The sequence below is a fragment of the Phoenix dactylifera genome, chromosome 12, assembly GCF_051530095.1.
Source record: "Phoenix dactylifera cultivar Ajwa chromosome 12, Ajwa_hap1_PhDact_Kaust_v1.1, whole genome shotgun sequence".
Lineage (NCBI taxonomy): Eukaryota > Viridiplantae > Streptophyta > Magnoliopsida > Arecales > Arecaceae > Phoenix > Phoenix dactylifera.
In genome coordinates, this window is record NC_143201.1 from 4425064 (window position 1) to 4448293 (window position 23230).

At 36.3% G+C, this 23230-nt stretch overlaps 1 protein-coding gene across 3 annotated transcripts in view; it reads left to right on the plus strand.

Annotated features, from left to right (window-relative positions):
* The first annotated feature begins 1478 nt into the window (after positions 1-1478).
* LOC103716926 (ferredoxin-dependent glutamate synthase, chloroplastic) overlaps positions 1479-23230 on the plus strand; it is a 46766-nt gene continuing 25014 nt past the window's right edge. For 2 of the 3 annotated variants that reach the window (XM_026808397.4, XM_088708282.2), the window contains exons 1-10: positions 1539-2016; positions 7752-8079; positions 8459-8901; positions 9048-9179; positions 12391-12489; positions 12713-12783; positions 14185-14281; positions 15213-15305; positions 17914-18059; positions 22780-22939. In XM_026808397.4, coding sequence (XP_026664198.2) covers positions 1711-2016; positions 7752-8079; positions 8459-8901; positions 9048-9179; positions 12391-12489; positions 12713-12783; positions 14185-14281; positions 15213-15305; positions 17914-18059; positions 22780-22939 — 1875 coding nt within the window. In that variant the 5' untranslated portion in view covers positions 1539-1710. Of the gene's footprint in view, positions 2017-7751; positions 8080-8458; positions 8902-9047; positions 9180-12390; positions 12490-12712; positions 12784-14184; positions 14282-15212; positions 15306-17913; positions 18060-22779; positions 22940-23230 lie in introns of all 3 variants that reach the window. The other variant, XM_008805127.6, reaches the window with a different exon arrangement.

Sequence of the window (23230 nt, forward strand, 5' to 3'; positions counted from 1 at the left end):
TAGTTAATCAACATAACTTACTAATAATCCTTATGTTTAAATCCCTCGCATTCATCCTGCATCATTTTTGGTATCAAATATCATGAGGAGGTATATATATATATATATATATATATATATATATATATATATATATATATATATCTATATCTATATATATATATATATATATATAGAGGCTTACAGTACTCTGCCACGTAAGAAAAAAGATTCTGGCCCTGAGCCCTTAGAGACGCATCTGAAAGCAGACAAAAATACAATCCAATAATTAGTATGGTTTGATATACGAGGGCCACCAATCGCAATCTCGTTTAATCTTTTATTATTCCGAGAATGACCCAGATTCTCTTTTGCTGTTGTGACGACGACTCCCACTCTTGTTTTTAGGCAACGCGTTCAACAGTTCATGCCTTCCCCAAATTTCCCCCTTCTGACTTCATATTTTTTTGCGTCTTGCCGCTCTCTCGCTCTCTCCCTCTCACAGCAACACGTCACCGGAGACGTCTCATTCGCGAGTCACACCAATTTTTTAGTCCTCGGGTGCAGCGAAAATGTTGGAGTCAAGTCAAACCGTCGTTTCTCATATACCGCCTGTGTATTTTAAGTTTGGAAAGTCATTTTATTTATTTCTTCCTATTTCCTTATTCCTTTCTTTCTTTTTTTTCTTCTTTCTCTCTACCAAATTGCTCTTAATATTTTATTATAACTATAAATAACAAGGTTACAAGAGTCATCCCCATAATATTTAAATTAGGAATAAAATAATAAATAGAACCACTGCTACCATAAATATAATAAAAAAATATTTACTAAACACTTTTTATAAAAAGCTATGATCTTGCAATATTTTAACCGAACTTTTATATGCCTCATCGGATATTGTCATCACTGGTTGTAGTATAATTTTGCATAATCATTTGATTAATATAATTTAGGCAATAATTTTTATCTAAAAAAAATTGCACAAGATAAAGAATTATTTTTATTTTTGATTGAAGTGAAGATTGAAGTTTTTCCCACCAAAGTAAAATTGAAGTTCGAAAAATATTATGCCTTCATTTAAGTATAAAATGGAAATTTTTAAAATCATTATAAAGGTCAATACATCATCATAAAAACTACTAATTTAGAGCTTGCTAGGAAGTAAAAAAAAAGAAATCTAATCATTTAAATTTAATTTGATGAACAAAGTTTCTTTGTGGTTGGATTCTATTCAATTTGGAGAGATCTAGCTTCCAATCATAACTGTTTGTGATTGAAACGACAGTTGTGTCTAGCGAGCCCTATCATGGATCCTATCTAATGACATATGGTTGTGATCAAAAGGCTATCCTCCTCCCCAATCTAACATTTTTTTTATAATTTAAATAATTTGATTGCCAAGTGGAATACAGGGATAAGAGTCAAATTCTCTTGCGGCGCATCACACCCCCAAACTCCAATAAGCCAGCGCAGACTCGAAAGACCAGTTTATCCCTCTCCTGTCGTCTCTCTCTCCCTCTTTTCCTCTCTCTCTCGTCTCCTCCAGCCTCAAGGGAGGTGGACGTGAGCGGAGGCGCGCGCGCGCGCTCTCTCTCTCTCATACTTATCCTCATCTTATTCCCTCCTCCACACGATCTTCCCTTTCCTATCCTCATTATTCCTGACCTCCTTCATCATTACGACTACTATTATTCTCGCTATCCTCGCCTGTCGCCCTGCGATCAGGGAATGGCGGCTCTCCCCCAACCGATTCCAGCCTCCAAGATCCTCCTCCGCTCCTCCCCCTCCAATCCCACCTTCGTCTCCTCCCACCGGACCCTCCTCCCTGGCGATCTCTCCGTCCTTGCTCTCAAGTCACGAAGGTCGAGTACCAGGGGTGGCGGCGCCCTCAGAGGAGGACTACGTCGGAGGAGCTGGTCGTCGTCTTCCGTGAGGGCCCTCCTCGACTCTGACGTCTCCGGCGCCGCCCTCAAGGCTTCATCCAACGTCTCTTCACGGCAGCGGCGACAGCAGGACGATGATCATCAGTCCAAGGTACTCTGTTTTCGATCTTGTTCATCTTGATGATTTATTTGCATTCAAATCTTGGACTTTTTTATGCAATATGTGTTTCAAAAGCCTTTATGATTATTTGGCTGTAGAGCTTCACAAGGGAGAGTTTTTTCTTCAGTTGAGTGATGGAAATTTACTTGCTTTGTACATGGGGTCCTGGAGTTGCCATTTTTGGTTAATTTTAATTGTAAATGATGCTACTGGACTCGTCTGTTCAGTGGCCGGAAGTCGATTTCTTGTGTCTGCTAGACTGCATCTGCAGTATAATCAGGATAGGTTGGCTTTCTAGATTATTGGCGTTTCTGGTAATGTTGTTACTGAGAATTGATGATTTGAATTAGGCAGACTGCTTACAAGCTTTCTAGATTATTCGAATGAAACAGAGGAATGGAGGCCCCTCCACCTTCTCTGCACGGCTCGCTGGCCCTCCGCCGGCCTCTGCCATCCTCCTTCTCTCTCCCTCCTCCTCCCCCCTTTCTCTCTCTCTCTTTTCCTCTCTTCTGTTCTCCCTCTCCTCTGCCCCCTTTACTGCCTCGGTACGGATCCGGCATGGGGTGACCCGTGCCGCTGGGCAACCAGTCCAGGCTTTCGTTCCGGCACACCAGTCCTTGACCTAGATAATAATTTCTGGTTAGCCTTTTAGGTAAGACCCTGCACTGTTACACATCAAATTTGGTCGGCCTAAAATTTTAATTGTTTTGTAACACCCAAAGAAGGCTTGGAACTATCAAAAATAAGAACTAATATCTATTATTGAACATTAGCAGGAAAGATGACCATAAATATTAGGATCTACTATTATCAGTTTAATATTAAAGAATCAATGCAATGTTATTTAATTGACATGGCCTTTGTCCCATGCAACTGTTCTTACCATGAATAAATTCTCGATAATCCACAACAATCAATCAGCTTTCCTACTAATTGCTTGTGTGATTCTGTGGTATGAGGTCAAATGATAGTCAAGGCTCAGAACAATGTTCAGATGGTCAGATCATCACGTGCCTATTAGATAATTTATGTAATAATTTGTCTCTATTAGAAGAAAATACCAGTCTTTGGTACATATAATCTAATTTTTCATGAAGTCCAAAAACTTAAAACAGCTAACACTCAACCCAGGTAGCTAGATCAGAAATGCTTGAGTTAAATCTTAATTCTACAAAGATGGCTAATGAAGGCCCATAACCATTACTTAATTCTGCAGCTTATTAGACACAAGTATGATGGACATCTAAGAGCATATTTGCAGAGGGTGGACCATCAAATCTCTCATACGATGGAAACACTAATAGTTTTATAATTTCAGTGAATAATCATGTGCTTTTTGACTATCCAGTGATTGCTGCATTGTGAGAAAGCAAAATGAGAAGTGTTCATGGAAATGATTAAGCAGAACTTATCAAGATCATATAGTTTAGAAACAAATAGGACACAAGCAATTGAAGGCAGTAGAAATGAAGACCCTGACCTGCATATGCAAGATTTAAGAATGATAATGTTAAATATGAATGCAATAGCATAAGCTTTGGAGTTAACAGTAAAAAACAAGGTGAAGTCCTTGTTATATAGCTTGGAGATATGGCAAGGAGGGAAACATGCCCTTGACAAGAGAAGTAACTTACATTTGCATGGATGGGCTTGGAGGAAAGTTAAAGTTCATGTATCAGAAATCTTTTAACTATGATGTCAAAAGGATTTTGTTTGCAAGGAAGGTTCCTGTGGGTACTTTGACTTTCACATGTTTTTTTCCTGGGTCTTTTCTTGAGGGTATTTTCATCCTCATGGTATGTGGACAAACTCGTTTGTGTATTTTGGAAATATATATATGTGAGATTTAGTACTATTAGACCTTTTTTTAATTCAGTTCATATAGTTAGTTTATAGTTTTGCTGGTTTGCTAAAATATTTATGCAGTTCTATAAGGTTAGAATTGGTATAATGATATGAAGTAAACCTAAGTACCAAAACTTTTGAGGAACTTTCAGCCTAGAATATAGAACTATGAGCAAAAAATTTGCCTGTCTAGATAAAAAGGGGACCTCTCCAGAACAACAATGAAGAGGATTCATCACTAGATTGCTGTGCATCTCCTTTTACCATGTACATATTAAATTCCCAAGCTTTTAAAATGGAAAATAATAAACCTGTTTAATGAGTTCCAGGGGTAAATTGTTCAAAACACCCAGTGTGCACTTGACAAAACATGAGAATAACTGAGAGCCATTGGAAAATTCTTCCCACCTAAGCAAGATTAGTTGGCGCTATATGTCTTTGGGTGGAGAGTTCAAACACTAGAATAAAAGATTTGGACTTTTGGTACAACTGTGTTCTGTATCTGATACTATGGGCATATATTTTCATATTTGTATATTCATACATAATACATACAAATTCACACACAATCCCTGTTTACAGAGAGGGAAAAATAATCATATGCTTGTCTCTGCATATTAGTTTATGCATAGAACCTTATGACTTGTAATATATAACTGTGGATGAATTTCAATCAACAGCAAGGCCTATATTGGTTTTTAAATGACAATGCTCCATTTGTGACCAACCAAATCCTGCTTTTTTATGGAAATACCACTTGTATCATCAAAAAAAGAGGCTTTTTTTTTAAATAATATAGAGCGTTAATTTCGTTGCACAACCTTCTCAATCAGTGTAGTTTGAGCTACACATGTACTCATAGAATATGGTAATTAGTAGTGCCATCTGATACTATGCTTCAGAATTTGGTTCCTTCTGGTTAAATTTACTCCATTTACTATCCTTTCTGGTTCTTCATAAGGAGTAAGAGCAATGCTTTTTAATTGCTGAATGGTGTTGAGCTGAATATTCTGCCAGATTCACAAGCCGTTCTCAACTATGTAACTTGTATGTTAATTCATCCAAACCCTGAAACCAAGCCTTGTATTTGCTTCTCTTGAGCTTGTGTCAAGCAAATTTTCGGAAAGCATCTTTGAGCAAGAGTATTTTTCCTTTAGAGTAGGAGTTTAGAAATCTATGTCCTCATTTTCATCTACGTCTATTATGGCTCATTATACATCATAACTACTTCTAGATTGGGTGTTTTGGAACTTAAGATATAAGCTGTCTGCATCCAGCGCAAACATGCTATATGATTTTGAAAGGTTTCTGTTCCTTGCAAGCTTGAAAACCCTATTCCTTAATTTTGAGAAGCAAATTTAAATCATTTATTGAAGATTTATATTGCCTTGAATGATTTGTCAGTAGAATTACCTGAACTTTAACCAACAAGGCTGACATACAAAATCTTGAGAAATAAAATAAGCAAGGGAGAGGTTTAGGTCCGACGATCATCCGACTAGCAGGTGGTCAGATGCAGCAAGGACCATTGGATAACCATTGTGATCTGTGATTGATGAGCTTCAAGATTCGTGATACCTGGGACCCCCAGCACTACATTTAAGGCCATGCCAGTCATGGATCACGATGGTGATCCAATGATAAAGCGCTGCATCAGACCACCTGCTGGTCCGACGAGTATTAGACCTAAACTGCTCCCTTAAGAAACCTGTTTCCATCATTAAGTTGCATCAATAACCATAGTTACCATTAGAGCAAGTGTTTTTAAAATTCCTAATCATCATTTTTATATCCATTTCAATAGATGATTGTAATATTTAATACCTGGTGGCAAGCATGCACTTTCAGGCACACTTTCTAGTCAAATGCCAAATCTACGACACTAATACGATGCAGAAAAGTAATGTATCATGTACAGAAAATCCAGTTATGATACTTCAATTTGTATTATATCTAGGGACTCATTTATGAAGCCACGCATGCATGTTTTATATAAGTTGAGCATTATCTTGAATAATAAGGCGTCATAAGAAGATACTACCAATACTACTGTTGAGTATCGAGGAATACTAGTTTCAATATCTAAAATTGAGCATCCCAATGCACAAGGCTCCTGCCACTGGGTTTGAAAAGGGTCAGATGTATGCAGTGACACCTAAGTCACGATGGAGCAAACTTACCACTATACCAAGGCTTGCCCTTATGCTAGCTTTGGTATCTACGCCTCTAAATTGTCAATTGGGGTCACGATAGCTCATGATATTTTTAAAAAATATGTTGTCATTTATTTCACATTAGAGAACTGCAAGATTTACAAAAGGTGTAGAGAAGACTACCTCTCTTGCTACACCCAAAACATCCCTAATATGTGGGCCTTGGATATATTCAAAATGGACCCTCCTTAGGAAAAGTAATATTTGTGGTTCCCATGGCATATTGGCAACATCGGCTTACAAGATTGTATATAAAAACATGCCTCAAGCATTTCTATGAAATATAGTTATTAAACCTGGATCAGACCGGCTGGTAGGGTCAAAAAACCGGTAAATCGATCCCCTGTTTGGTTGGATTTGTTGATAGGACTGAAAATGCATATGACTTGGGGAGAACTAGTTTGAATCGGGTCCTTCCCTAGCTCCAAAGTTATCATTTGAAATAGTGGTTAAGCGGAGATTTGAACCACTTACCATTTGTAAGATTAAAAACCCCTCAAGCACCGAGACAACATTTAATATATACAACTTTATTAAGTTAGACAAAATATTATCCATGTTATTTAAAAGGAGTTATTTGTCAACATTTTAATAATCAATTATCACATAAAAGAAAAAGAAAAAATGATATTTTTTAATTTTTGGTACAAAATTAAAGAAAAAATATCAATGAGGGGGATTATACTAAATCCATATAGTATAATGATGTATACAATGCTTGAATTATCGATATAGATGCTACATAGTTGGTTCTCAAATAATTTTCTAAAACCGTACAATTAAAAATCAACAAAATCAATAAATTCTATATATTTTTCCATGTTATATATAACTGTCTTTACATTCTTTTAGAAAATGGATGAATCACGATATTTTTTTTTCTATTTATGCTGCAATTGAAGCATAGTGTAGTATGTAGATCAATGTGATTTAAAGAATAGTATTTAAAGTCAACAATTTATCAATAGTGATACACTTTTATACCACATCTAATTTCTATTTTTTAAACTTTTTATATTTTAAATTATAACCTGGTATTCAGACCAATGACATGGTGATCCAGCTTTTGGCTGGGTGGGTCTCCAGCCCGGGTTTAATAACTATGATGTGAACTATGAGGCACAATTTTTTATAATTCTGTTCTGATATAAGTCTTGTCAAATCTGCAAGGACGGAAATTTCCTATTGAAGGAGTGCCTACAAATTGTGCATTTGACTCCTGGTGGTTTGGTATTTTCATTTTTGTGAAGCCATGTTCCTGATAATTGTTCCTGCTCTTGATCTTAATTTCTTCTTGTTTTGCTTTCTTGAGATATTTATATGTTCTATATATGTGTGTGCATATATATTATATGAAAAAGCAATGTTATAATCTTTATCTTATGTGTGACAGCAATTTAAATTGTTTACTGCATGCTTTATTCTGGCAATAGCTGAGTCGATGCTTGCACTGCAATTATTACCTGGTTGGTTCCATTTTAACCTTGTTGAACCAATATGGTCATACATATGATAAACGTCAATTTGAAATTTCAGTAATTTTGGCCCCATTGTTCCATCAAATGCCTTTTCTGAGTGAATAGAAATCACTCTCACACAGTAATTTTAATGTAAATTAGTCAGTTGTGAAGCAAAGAATTTTTATCTATTCTATCTTGAATCATGTAGTTGATAAATTATCAGGTTGCAAATTTGAGTGATATCATATCGGAAAGAGGGGCTTGTGGAGTTGGGTTCATTGCAAACTTGAAAAATGAACCTTCCCATAATATTATTGAAGATGCTCTTACAGCTCTTGGCTGCATGGAACATCGTGGAGGTTGTGGTGCAGACAAGGACTCTGGTGATGGTGCTGGACTAATGACTTCAGTTCCCTGGGATTTGTATAACAACTGGGCCAGTAAACAAGGTCTTGCTTCATTGAACAGATCTAGTACTGGTGTTGGCATGGTTTTTCTTCCCAAAGATGAGAAGTTTATGAATGAAGCAAAATCAGGTAATTACTGAATGAAGCAAAGTCTATTTTCTTTGAAAGCATCTTCTTCTCAAGTTTCTTGATTTCTTTATTTTCCATGCTTTGCACCTCTAGTGATATCTGTTTCTTGCATACTTTTAGTGTGCCCCCCCAACATGAAGAAATTTTCTGAATCAAATTTGTCATCTGTTACATGATTCCAGTTATTTTCACTTGGATGGTGTTACTTGCTTTTGTGACCCCCTTTTGGGATTAGGCTTCTATTTGTATCCTAATTTTATCTGTTTGTCTTCTTCCATATTTAGATATAGCAGTTATAATGTTTGTTTTCTTCAGCTTAAGCTTTAGGTTTCCTCAACATTTTTGCATACATTGAAGGTATCAATATATGTTTCTACAGTTATCATGAAGACATTTTCAGAAGAAGGTCTGGAGGTGCTTGGATGGAGACCAGTTCCTGTAAATACATCAGTAGTTGGTTACTATGCAAAAGAAACGATGCCTAACATTCAACAAGTGTTTGTCAAAGTATCAAAAGAGGAGAACATTGATGACATTGAAAGAGAACTATATATTTGCAGAAAGCTGATTGAGCAAGCAGTAAAATCTGAACAATGGAAAGATGAACTCTATTTCTGTTCTTTGTCAAATCAAACAATTGTATACAAGGGAATGCTTCGCTCAGTGGTTTTGGGGCAATTTTATTTGGACCTCCAGAATGAACTTTACGGATCATCTTTTGCCATCTACCATCGAAGATACAGCACAAATACTAGTCCTAGATGGCCTCTTGCACAACCGATGAGGTTACTTGGTCATAATGGAGAGATCAATACAATACAGGTTTACATTTTTATCTTGATTATGTTGGAAATTTAACACTCCCTTAAAGTTTTTAAGTACAATTTCTAAATTCAATGTAAATGCCTTTTTTATTACAACAAATTATTTTATTCATAGGAATATTTCTGATAGCAGTTTGCTTGTAGGGCAACCTGAACTGGATGCAATCTCGAGAAGCAACACTCAAATCCCCTGTTTGGCGTGGTCGTGAAAATGAAATTCGCCCATATGGCAACCCAAAGGCATCGGATTCAGCAAATCTTGATAGTGCAGCAGAAGTATGCGTTCACCACACTTTAGATCCCTTATCACTTTCAAACTTCCATTTATAGCGATCTAATACACACTCTCTCTCTAAGTTCCATTGTTTTGACTTATAACTTATTTGTTTGAAGGTTTAATAGTGTTTGTACTACCCAGATCTCATAATTTGAAAGCACACTTAAGAAAGGAAACTATTTGAGTAATTGGAAGGCCAAATTAGTCATAGGGCCTGAACCTGGTTTTTAGCTACTAAATCTAGCCAAATGCTGTACTCGATGATGTAATCAACAAAATAACCTAGCATGAAGGTACCAGTTTACCTTGCTGGTAAAGTCTTTGGTGCTATACCTAAGACCTAGGTTTGAGTCCCGCCTTCAATTGGGTTTAGGGGCATGCATAGAGGCAACATCCAGGGATATTCTAGTTAGGAAAATGGATTTCCATCCATATACGGAGATATTTGGATTCACCTTATTTGCATTTGGAGAACTTCATTTTTAAAAATGCAGTTAAGTGCGCCTTAGTCTTTAGGTGCAAGCACAAATATCCAGGGATGCAGTATTCTAGTTAGAAAAATGGACTTCCATCCGTATGCGGAGATCAAGGTATGCCGACCCGGTACCGATTACCGGACCGGTTCGGTACTGGTTCGGACCAACAGGTTCCGAACCGGTACTTTGGTTCGCCCGCGTGTGGCCAAAATGGATACAGCATGGCCACAGCGTGCCCCAACGCGCGGGCAAAAAAAAAAGAACCAGCGCGAACGGATCTTTTTCAAGATCAGATTGAGAGGTTTTTATTCCAATAGAACGAGCATTCGCTCTACTTCTTCTTCCCTCTTCAAGCTCGTCCTTCTATTCCCGATTGAAGAAAAGCTTCAATTTCTTCCACTCTCGCCACTGATTCTACTGAAAGTTAAGTCACAACTGAAATGGAATGAACTAATAATTCAATTGATTTGACTTCTTTCAATGAAAGTGTCCAATCAGAAGAGATTCGCACCTACCATAAACTCCTAGTCGTGAACTTCCTCATTAAACAGGATTCCTAGCCAAACTGGACGGAACTGGTCGGTTCCGTCCGGTATGCTTCAAGTATCGGCCGGTTCCAGGCCAATATCGCTTGGTTCTGGCCCCATAGGGCAAGAACTATTTTCCACTACCGAACTGGACAGGTCAGAGACCGGACCGGTTCAATACGTGCTGAACCGGCCGGCACAGGCCGACTCAGCATTCCTTGGTGGAGATATTTAGATTCTCCTTATCTGCATCTGGAAAACTTCATCTTTTGAAAGTGCAGTTAAGTGGGCCTTCGGCTTTTGGCGTAAGCACACTTGTATTCTTCATGTGTAATGTAGTATGCTTTGTCTTGCCATGCTGGTATGGCATTAATATCTGAAAACAAGCAATTCTATGGACATGGTGTAGATGACTTGACTTTGTAGTCTTGGTTTAGTTGTTTCTATCAAGCTAACCAAGAAAATCACCTGTTGAACCCAAAATGTGATTGTCCCATAAATGGGCTACCTCCTGGGACAAGCATTCTGTTTTTACTGTAAAAGACATACTACAAGTTGACCACTTTAGATAAAAATATAACATTAAAAAGAAAAGTATTATGAAGTGTGAACATTACAAAGGTATGTTTTCAAAAATATTTGATTTTATATCTACTAACTGTCTCAAGATGAATAACGACTTACTGTAAAGTACAGATCAAAACTTTATGTTAAGGAGAAGGTTGCTTTAATCTATTTTCTTGGGGGTTATTAAGTTTGAATTCATCTTGTCAGATTTCATCAAAATATTAGACTACAATTTATCTTTAGTTTCTACTACATTTGTGCACCATATTTTTTGGGTACCACATATCATGAGACTTTATTTGATAATTGATCCGTATCTCTTTAGCAGAACAATGTTATCTGGTATAAAACAAGGCAAGGTTATGAAGAAATGTGCAATTTGGCGGAGTAAGAAGTTTATTTAAATAGATCCATGACTTCAGGAGCTAGTGGTCAAGCACTAGAAAACTCAAAAGCATTTGAAACTTGTAGTTTGAGTGGCAGTAAGTCTTCAGATTAAGGGCAGCACCCAAATTGAAGCTTCATGCAGTTATAATTTTTATCTGTGATATTTAACATCAGTTTCAAATCAAAACTATTTCTGAAATTAGTATAACTATTTTTTTCCTATCTGGTGTTAGTTATGTTTCAATAATTCTTAAATGCTCAGTCCTTAAGATCCAGAAAATGCTTCCCCTAGGTTTTCAGTTCAATTAATCTGATAGTGTTTTTGTTTGTTTTTTGACTTAAATGAGTGTTATAGATTTACAAAAAGCCAAAACAACGTACTCTGGTTATGCTAGCTGAATTTGAGGAACAAGTGTTGGAAAAGAATGATATAGAGCCAATAATTATTGAAGTAAGCAAATAGCCCGCATGAGTAGTAGTGTAATATTGTCTTATGAGATAAGTTATCTCTTGCCCACCACCCCTCCTATCTCACATTCTCACCTACTTATTGTTGTTGAATTTATGACGACAGTCTGCCTGATAATTGAAGTGCAACACGTGTTATCAGCAACTTGGTAAATCAGATATAAGGAACTAAGGAAGTAAGTCTAAGATAATGGAATCAATTGAAGGAATAATGAATTTAAATATGCTTATTTGTTCATGAAAATAACATATTTTTCCCAAACTAAACTGCTATTTTTCTATCACAATAAACTTAAGTAGTAAATATGACATTCATAAGTAGGATTGCTAAATAACATTAAATCAGCATGGGACATTGCGTGAAACTTGACCTTAGAAGTGGAACAAGGAAGAATGTTTTGTGCTTTGCTCCTCTAGGAGATGAGGGGTCATCAAATGAGAGTCGCAATCTACTGGTAGATCATCAGTTAGTAGGATCAGTCATTGATTATAGACATAGGAATGAGGATATTCCTTTATCTGAACAGATATTTTAAGATAGAGATACTCATTATCTGATCTTAAACAACTTAGCTGGACAAAGGTCTGAACATGAAGAACTACAGCTATGTCTTTCAAGTTTCTAAGTGTTCGAGTTTACATGGAATGTTGAAAGTGCTCATTTGTAGCATCAGAAACTGTTAAATAAATTTTGTACCCTGTTTTAGTGTTCAATGTGTTAGAGTTTTGTAATTTCATGTCTTTGATAGCTTAGGTATATATTATCCTTGTCTCTTTGTGACCAGTTGTTGCTAAGAAGTGGTCGAAGCCCAGCAGAAGCTCTGATGATTCTTGTACCCGAGGCATATAAGAATCATCCAACATTGATGATAAAATATCCGGAGGTAAGATTTTCTTATATATGATCTATGGGCTCATTTAATGTGCTTGGACGCACGGTTGCTTATATATTTCTCTCTTTCATTCATTTTTTGTGAGATGTTTATATGTTTCTTTATTGTTTCCTTCTTTAGCTTTATCTCAACAGAGTTTATACGATGACATGTTTTGTTTGCCTGGTTAAACTTCCATAACACGTGTCAGTCTGTACTCTCTTTGCAATGTTAGGTTGTTGATTTTTATGACTATTATAAAGGACAAATGGAAGCTTGGGATGGACCTGCTTTACTTTTGTTCAGGTATTTTGCAATTTATAACTTAGATATCCATTGTATTTGTTATATAAGTTGGAAGTTTGCATGTTGTTTTAGTCATTAGTTGAAGTTTATAGGTTTATATTGAGGTTTTCATTATCTAATTTTGTACTAGTTATAAGCAGAGGTTTTTGTTCTATCCCTCACTCGTGTATTGGCTCTGTTTGGGCCCCAATAAGTAAGATAATGACGAAAAAGTGAGTGTAAGAGGGAGTGGGAGCCGTAGGTGATATTCTGGTTATTCTTCTGTTGTGGTTGTCATCGATAACAAGACAGAATCACAGCTTTTGTAACTGTGCATGTGCTTCTATTCCCTTAGTCATCCTTGACTTTGTTCTTCTAATTGTCATTTGTTACATTCTGTTCGTTTCTTGGTGTCCATTTTGCAATACATGGCTGCTTGTCATGTTAGTAGTGTTTCCCTTTAGAGAGTTTTTCCAGAGAATATTACTATGGTACCCCTTCATATTGTTGTCATATGTATTCAAGTTTGTTTTAAGGAAAACAAGATATTTTTTTTATACGAATCTACTTTGGTGTAAAGCTTATTTAGTAACATGCAACCATATTATATGATTTATATATTGCAACTTCACTTGCTCATGATGTATCCTTCTTGATGTACAGTTGCAATAAACACAAAGGATCGAGTTGGGCAATGACATATAATTATGTGGAAAACCCTATCATCAATCTCTTTATTAGCAAGAGGATCATAATGAGGAAAATCGTTGCTTTTTTCTTTTTTACAATTGTGATGTAATTGAGAATCTAAATTAAGTAATGAGAAGACATGATAACAAAATAAGATAGCAGGTATCATCTTCTCAGCTGCGTGGATATATTGGGTATCATGATGAGATTGGTGAAAGGTATGATGCGATTGGCTTTTATGTTTGTAAGATAGTCTCCTCCACCTATCCATCCCCCACCTCCACCCACCCACTCCCTCCATACCCTACATGTTTGTGTACAAACTAGTGCCCTAGAGGGAAAGGTTGTTAAAATGGTTTAAATGTGCTCTATGGTCCCTAAGCATTTAAATGATTTCAGCACATAAATAGACTATGATGGTATGCCCTTAATAAGTGGTTAAAAAATAGTACTTTTAAATTTAAGCTATTTTGTACAAAATTATAGTTATAGATAATAAACCATTAAGACTTTTAAGCTGAAACATATTTCTTTAATCAATATTACCATACAATTGTAATTTAGAAGTGCTTGGCAAGAAAGTAAATATCTGCAAGTAATAAATTTTAGAACACAAATAAAGAAAGGAGTTTGTAATTTTTATTAACATAATATTTTATTTTAGTTATCGACAGAACATGCTTTTTAGCAACTAAAGATCAACAACTAATTACAATCTTTTGATTGATCTAGTGATGGAAAAACAGTAGGAGCCTGTCTTGATCGAAATGGTCTTCGTCCTGCTCGATATTGGCGAACAATAGATGATGTAGTTTATGTTGCATCTGAGGTAAACAATATATTCAACGATTTAGAGGTACTTTAATTATATATTTTCATCTACTATTCAGTTTCTATTTTAAGATCGTGTTATTAGAGTTTCACTTATTTCAAACATGTTCAGGCCAATGTTATCTTCGTTTCATCAAACGGTAATACCAAAGAGGTTTCAATGCTCTATTTTGTGAACAACTGCATCACAAATTTTTCCAAAAATGTTCTGTTTTACATGCTGTATTCGATTATTGATGTTACACCGGTCCCTTGCATAAGAAAATTAAAGATTGGAAGGAATACAAATACCAGCAAATATTGTAGCACTGAGATGAAAAGATATGCTCAAGAAATGCAGTACCCTGCGCTGCTTAATTCAGTATAATGAATGTTAGGTTAATGTGGGCTCATGAGAAATTCTGGAGGTTAGATAGGTCATATATGTAACTCCAATTGGGTGCGCTTCACAAACTGATCATGCTATAACATCAAATATACCTTTGTGGAATGTGACCAAGACTTATCTTACAATTTTTTTCTTGTTCTAGGAAAGAGCATGATTTACTTGCATTGGCTTTTGATATGTCCACTTCAATTATCCATGATTGATCATTTGCTTGCAATATTGTGTTACTGAAAAGTTGCTTTGAAATTTATATAGCTCATCCTAGCACCCACTTCCTAAAGCTGAACCGGCATGGGTCAACATAAGCTGGCATGGGTCAGTAAGGGCTAGCATGCCAAACAATCTTGCCTACCATGGGCTGCCACTTGAAACCATGGATTGCCACATTTTTCTTCAGTCTCAAATATTATCTCCTGATGCTATTTGAATGCTTGTTGATATTCCAGTACTATTATGAAAATGTGCTTATCAGACCCACTAGCTCTTGATATCAGAATTTATGATGCATTGCACCATTTTTGTTGCTTGTTGTTATTTGCAGGTTGGCGTTTTGCCAATGGATGAGACCAAGGTGATAATGAAAGGTCGATTAGGTCCAGGAATGATGATTACTGTTGATCTGCAGAGTGGTCAGGTTTGTCAGTAACATCCATACCTATAACTACACGTAGCATAATTTAGCATTCGGTATTTTATATAAAATAGAATATACTGATGTACACCATATTCCTAAATTTGTATTGTCCATCATTGATTTTGAATTATTAACTCTTTTTTTTAAGGAGTTAGCATAAAGCGTGAAGTCTCATATATAGATGAAAAATTGAGAATATTGATGGCTAATTTTTATTCCTTTTCTTTCATTTGGAATCATCAATCTAGATTTTGGTAATTACTATTTTTGCTGGTGATTGTACTTAAGTTTTTTCTTTTATTTTAAGACTCATTTGGTTCACTGGAAGAATTTTACCTCACTGAAATGTTTTTCTAGGAGGCTGATGCCTAGGTATATGATACCTAAGAAAGTGGTATTTGCATATTGGATTGACCATGGAAAGTGACATAGGAAATACTTTCCAGAGTGACTTATGTTTGGTTGAGCATCTACTTTTCTAAAAAAATTGTGTAAAATACTTGTTATGCCCTTAATAAAGTTATGTAAAAATACCTATAAAATATGACATGAATAATCTTTAATAACTATTTTTAAATATTTAAAATCTAAAAATATATAAAAATATTTTTAGGATTTGAACCTGCATTTTGGAATGAACCCAAAACTTTCTTTTTTTTATTGATCGTAACTTTCGTCACTCGGTTCAGCACCCAAGCAGGTACCTACATCTGGGGGCATAGATAGGCCTAGACTAAAGAAACAGATTCCCAACCGTAAATTTTCATATATGGCATGATACTATAATGCTACTTTCTCATCGGCAATGACCTTGTCATCGCCCCAAATTGCATATGCTTTAAACTGAACGTCCAGGATACACCGCCGCCATCCATCCACATGATAAGATGATGGGTCAATGCGAATGAAGTCTCAGAGCCAAGAAAACAAAGAGGTTTACCTATGTTGAAACAAACTTTAGGACCTAGACGGTTAGCAGTTGTGCGTAGGCATTAAAAATATTTATTGGGTTGAGTTTTTAGAGTTATAAAAATTTAGTAGTCAGACAACTTCTTTATATTGTGGTAATTTTTAATAGTTATTAATATATTTCTTATATTAAAATTACCACGACTTCTTTATATTGTGGTAATTTTTAATAGTTTAATATTAACTATTAAAAATAGCTATCAAGAAGATCATGATGGCTTAAGGGCATTTTTGGTAAAAAAAATTACCACAATTCTCAAGCCTTGTGGGAAAGTGGCTTTCCCATATCCCACATTGGTTTTTCTTTTCCATGAAATGTGGAGAATTTATTTCCATAGGAAAGCTACTTTTCCATCTCTTTTCTTTGAAACCTCCAACCAAACATGAGATATTTTTTCATTTTTTCATTGACCACACTTCCCCTCTTCTCTTCCTGCGAACCAAATAAGTCCTAAGATGTTAACTTGATTGATACAATAGAGTTTAATGGCCCAATTCAGATAATTGACTTAGTGGTTACAATTAGTGAAGCGTTTAATAGCTCAAATCACTTGTTAACAGTTCCTGATAACATATGGAGCTGCTTCAATTCACATTCATGTATTAACATATATCGTTCTCAAGTAAGTCAGTTTAAAGGGAGCAAAATCAATTCACATTCAAGTATTGACATATACCATTCTCAAGTAAGTCAGTTTAAAATTTCTATAGAATAACATGATGTACTGGGCAATGAATTCACAAGTATTGGGAGAAACTTGAGCCAAGGTCCGCTGTACCGACCATACCGACGTACCGGTGGGCACCGGTACCGGTACCATACCGAACCGAACCAGTACTGTATCGGTTCGGCTAGTCTGGGCCAAAAGCCAAAAAAAATTTGAGGTCGGTACGAGCCGATTGGTACGGGCCGGTACCGGTTCAGTATGGGTCGGTACGGTTCGGTACCGGTTCGGTAACGGTTCGGTACGGGTTGCGAATAGTCGGAACCAAAAAAATAGCTGAACCATACCGGTACGTACCAGCCCTACCGACCCGTACCGATCGGTATGGCAGATCATGACTTGAGCCTATGGTGCACTTAAAATATACAAAGGACTACAATAGTTAGTGACTTACCTATACCTAAAGCTGCTAATAAGTACTTTTAAGAGTTTGAGATATCGCCCTGCTACATTAATTATAAATTATCATCTTAAATGGTGTTCAATGCTGATTGTAAATTTTTGGATATGCATTGCACATACTTGCAGGCTGATCCACCAACTTACCTATAGTTATTGCAATGGAGTAGTAAATGAGGTAAATGCGGACTCCTATTGCATGCCATTAAATCGCATATGCGCAGTAAGCTGTGTTTATTTTTACACAAAAAAAAAACACAAATAATATATTTATGTGTGCATGTGTTCTGGTATATGAGATTTTGCATGCTATTAATTATGAACTACTTAAATATGTACAATTTTGTGTTATCTTTACGACTTTATATGTCAAGTTGGTCATTGTTCCTATAGATCTTTAGATGGGGACATGTGCCATATAATATGTGCGTTTTATACATCTCTGTTTTTGTATCTCTTTTTTAAAATCCTCATAAAATTGTTCTAATCTCATATTTGTTATTTTTATTTTTTAGGTTTATGAAAATACAGATGTTAAAAAGAGAATAGCTGCAGCAAATCCCTATGGAAAATGGTTGACTGAAAATATGCGCATTATGAAACCTGTCAACTTTCTCAGTTCTGTTGCTATGGATAATGAAATGGCATTAAGACACCAACAGTAAGGGTCACTGTTTTATTAATTTTCCTTGATTGCTCCAACTTTGATATTCAACTTTTGAAAATCTTTTTCCCCTGCCCCCTGATAAGAGAAATGGCCCAGCCTCATCCAACCTTTAAACATCATTGTGTATGTGCTTTTGAGATTTGCTGTTATATGAGGGCATTGTCATAGATTTAAACAAAGCATCACGGGTCAATCAAAATAGGAAATGTTATTTTTATTGTTGATTTCATTTTAGCTGCTTAATTGACTATTGCCTTTTTTTTTCTGTATCTTCTCTGAATTTTAATTAGCATGGGGAGATTTGTAGTTTGTACTACAATCTAGCTGTCCAAAGATGTCCTCGTACCCATCATCATCGTTGTCATCATCATCATTGGTCATGTTGTAGTTAGAGAATTTGTTGGCTGTATATGAGCTCTTCATTGTTAGGTGCATATTTTTACTATTTTCTGTACTTTCTATGTATTTTGTGAGTATAGCAGTCTAATAACCACTCCACTCTGCTGAATTGTATTTGAATAGGACATGGGTTATTCTCTTCTGTTTTTGACTTTTTTGCTTGATCATGTTATTGCAACAATCCTATCTTGCTATCTATATCGGACACGCCTTCCTAATATAACTATTTTCTGGTTTTTCTTTATCTTTTTTTTATTTCTAACATGCATCTCTAAAAAGGTACAAAAACTCAATTTTGTTTTCAGTTTTGTCACTAGAAAATAAATTTTGCTATTAGTAATTTTCAGTATTTTCAGTTCCAATTTTGGTTTGTGAAATTGAAAAATAATAAATGCATCAAAGTGTCAGTTAGAAATTAGGAAGAAATAGATACATAAAAAAATAAAATAAGTGAAGAGAACATTTTTAAAGTATATTATTATTATTTGGGACATTGGAGGCTTCATGTCTCCACTAAAAAGGAAAAACAGAAATCATGGTAAGAGGGCCATTTATTGTTTCCTTGTTTTGTGCCAATATAGTACAAGTGGAGTTAAACATTCACGAGACTTGAGGTCTAGGATAGGCGAACTTTATAAATTGTTTACTTTTCTCCAAATTCCTCTAAAATCTAATGTTGAAATGCTTCCTATCTTCTTCAACATGTAAAATTTTAAGTTTATTTGATGGAAAATGCTTCCCAACATTTAGATAAATGAAGAAATGGAAATCATAAATAGCCATATAAACAGTAAAATTGGCCTCATATGTTTGTTTCAGCTGAAACTCAGAAACCAAACCTAATTTTCATTGGTTTTGCTCAAAATTAACTATTTCACACTTTGTCTTAGTTTCAGAGCTAAGAGCATTCCTTGAAACTGCGATATTTTACATTGTCTTATATCCTTGGTAACTTTTAATAAGACCAGCTTCTTGATTCTTTTTTTTGTCAAAATGTGCTTTCTTTTTTATATTTGTGTCATATATCTATCTTATTAGAGACAAATAAAACCATACCACTCTTTTTGATTGGCTGATATTAATTATATATTTTGTCAATTTTTCCCTATTATGTGAAGGCTTTTAGTTTCTCCATTAGTTGTTAGAACCATTTTTCAAAAGTATATGATAGAGTAGCACAAGAAGTAAATTCTTGGGCATTAAGGTAAAAGTTTCTGTGCAATATTAAGTTAAAAATGTTGAGGACGATGCTATGATAATGAAATGCATTTGCAGTAGTTCTGGCAAGGCTGGTAAATTTTTAATCATAGCAAGCGTACCCCAAGAGTCAATGGCAAGCAATATATTTTTAGATCAATCATGATAAACTTATTACTAAAGGGCAGACCTTGGAGTAGCAGTAAGGTTGCTCTATTTGACTTGGGTGTTATGGGTTCAAAATATGAAAATACCCTCTTCGTGTGTGGGGGTAAGGCTGCATACATCTAACCCTCTCCAGACTCTGTAGTGGTGGGAGCCTTGTTCATTGGGACACCTTTGATTAAAAACTTATTGCTAGTGTTTAGGAAGTTGTGCTATAATATTTGTTCTTTGATTTGATGTTGATTAATAAGAAGAGAACAAACTTACATGCTTAACTGGAGTTAGGAAGGAAATCTGGAAGTTATTGACCTAAAAATCAATATAATGAAAGCCAAGTATATGAGTTGCAACTTTAATGAAAATGAAAATGAATATGGAGCCCTTCTTGAATTTAAGCTCATGACTATATGTTTTGACTAATTACATTATCTTGAATGGCTAGATGAAATGTAAAATTCTTTTACAGTGTTATTGGACTATGCATGCCGAGGCAAGGATTGCAAAATCGACCTATAGTACTGGTGGGGAATCAGGCTGGTTTGTTGGTTCAGTATGAGAACCGATTTGTATTGGTCCGAACCGAGTGGTACCACGCGGTTCTGACTAGTACTAATTCATTTCGTTTGGTTTCTGGTGGTACTATGATTAAAAAAAAAAGTGAGAAAGGTACTGGGAGCTGTCTCATATAGAGTGCATATCATGGTTCACCAAATTGTGCCGAACTAGCTGGTTCGGGGCGTATCGAACTAGACCGGTTAGGAATCAATCTAGTTCAGCATGTTAAATTGAGACAAGACTGGTTTTTTATTAAACGCCCCTAGTTCTCCGCTCGGAACTCTCTCGAAAGCTCGGGTTGCTTGCGAAAACCGCCCCTCCAACCCCCACCCTCCGTTCGCAACCCCCCGGCCGCTCGCGATGGTCCCCCTCCCTTCCAGATAAGTGCCTCCCTCTTCCTCCCTTCCTTCCTCCTCCCCCTCCCTTTCTCTTGGGCCGCTATTAAGGTTAGGGTTTACCAAGGGCCTCCCCTTCCTCATTCGCTCCCTGTGCAAAGTGAGGAGTTTATATGAAGAGGTGCTTAATTTTTCGTTTAAAATTTTAGAATGAGAAGTTTTAAATTTATGTAGGACGGAAGTAATAGTCGGCAGAACTATCCCAAACTGTCCGGATTGGGAGACCAGGACGATTCCAACAACAGAAATGAAAAACCGTCGACAAAGGGGGAGAAGAAGAAGAAAAAAGAGGAAAAGAGAGCGAGCGGGGAGGGAGGGAGAGGGACAGAAAAGAAGAGAGAGAGGTGGAGGCCGGCCGACAGAGAGCCGTGGAGGCCGGCGAGCCGTGTGGTGGCAGAGTCTGGCGAGCCATGTGAAGGAGGCGGAGGAGGGGCTCCGCCTCCTCTGCACGGTTCGCCGGCCTCCGCCACCCTCCTCTCTCCCTCCCTCTCCCTCCTTCTCTTTAACTCTTTTCTTCTCTCTCGTTCTCCCTCTTTCCCGCCTCCTCTACGTGTCAGTACGGGCCCGACACAGAACAGTACAGGGGCATATTGACCCGTGCTGCCAGGCAATCGGTTTGGGTCCCGGTTCCCGCACAGCAGACCTTGACGGAAGTGATGAGAAAAGATTTAAAAGAACTTACGACATAACCAAAAGTAGCTTTTAGCAGGAATGATTGGTAAATAAGAATTTATATAGCTGGCCTTAAATAGTTGGGACAAAGTTTGATCATTATAAATATGGTTATCGGATAGAGATGACAATTTTTCCTACCCTTATGAAGCTTCACTTGGTGTTGGAGTCAAATGATGGTGAGCACCATGAGCCTGCATAAGCTGATCTGCTATTATCAACTAGTTGGCCTCTTGGGCTGTCCGACTTTTTGCTTGTACATTGTTGATTGTGGTGCTAGTTTGTTTTTGCACCACAAACTTCCAACACTGATGCCTTTTCATCCTCGTCTATTACGTCATACCATTTCATAGGCATTGTCTGTCATCTTTGTTTCCCATCATCTTCAAGCCATCATCTGTTTGTTATTTTGTTTTCTTTGGCATATCAGGTAAGACACAATTTTTCCTACCCTTATTAAGCTTCACTTGGTGTTGGAGTCAAATAATGGTGAGCACTATGAGCCTGCATAAGCTGATCTTCTATTATCAACTTGCTGGCCTCTTGGGCTTTCTGACTTTTTGCTTGTACATTGTTGATTGTGATGCTAGTTTGTTTCCGCACCACAAACTTCCAACGCTGATGCCTTTTCATTCACTTCAATTACGTCATACCATTTCATAGGCATTGTCTGTCATCTTTGTTTCCCATCAGCTTCAAACCATCATCTGTTTGTTATTTTGTTTTCTTTGGCATATCAGGTAAGACACAATTTCACGCTTTACCATTGAGAAGTACCACATTACGGCGCATGCATTCTATATTGGTCATTTGATTTTGTCATCTGCATTATAACATAGTATTTATAGACCTTTATATTCCAAATTTCCAAGTATGTTAGAAATTCAGATTAAAATGCCATCACTTGTCATCCTTTTTCCATCTTCATGGCATATTTGTGTGCATTGGCTGGTGCTTGTTAGTGAAATTGTGCACTAATTAGACATGCATTTTGAGCATGCCCTTGCATGCATGCCTGCTTGTTTGTTTGCATCCATGTAATAAGGTGTTTTCTTGATGTTATAGCATCACTTTTTGGATAACTTGATTTATTTTAGGATATAATATTCTTGTGAAAATGCTCTTCCATCTCATATGCATGTTTGTGCCAATGTAAGAAGACGTTTTTAGCTCAATGTAGTGTGAAACTGCTAGGTTATTATAATTTTTTAATGATAAAACTGGAATTCACTTTTTGATGAGGCTGAATTCACTTTTCTTTCTAAATCATCTACCTTCTGTTTTCAAATAAATGGTCCCCTTCCTGAACTAATTTGCATTGTTTAAACCAGGGCATTTGGCTACTCAAGTGAAGATGTTCAGATGGTCATCGAAACAATGGCCTCCCAGGGGAAGGAGCCGACATTTTGCATGGGCGATGATATTCCATTAGCAGCCCTATCTCGGAAGCCACATATGATCTATGACTATTTCAAGCAGCGTTTTGCTCAGGTTGGTTAGATATACCTCAGATGAAGCAAGCCTACTAATCTAGTATGACCTTGTCTGCCCACTAACTACAAGAGATGATTAATGTGAGTTTGTTATTTATATTGTTAAAATAAATAATGCTTTAACATACTATAAGACTGGTTTTTATACTCAAATTGCCATTCATCCTAACTTTTGAAGTCATCTAAATTTTATAAATATTTGCACTGTTGCTACTTTGGAGTGAGCTTCTTGCTTCAATGATTGTATATTTTACCATTGATATTACTGGGACATGTTTAATTGTTGGAA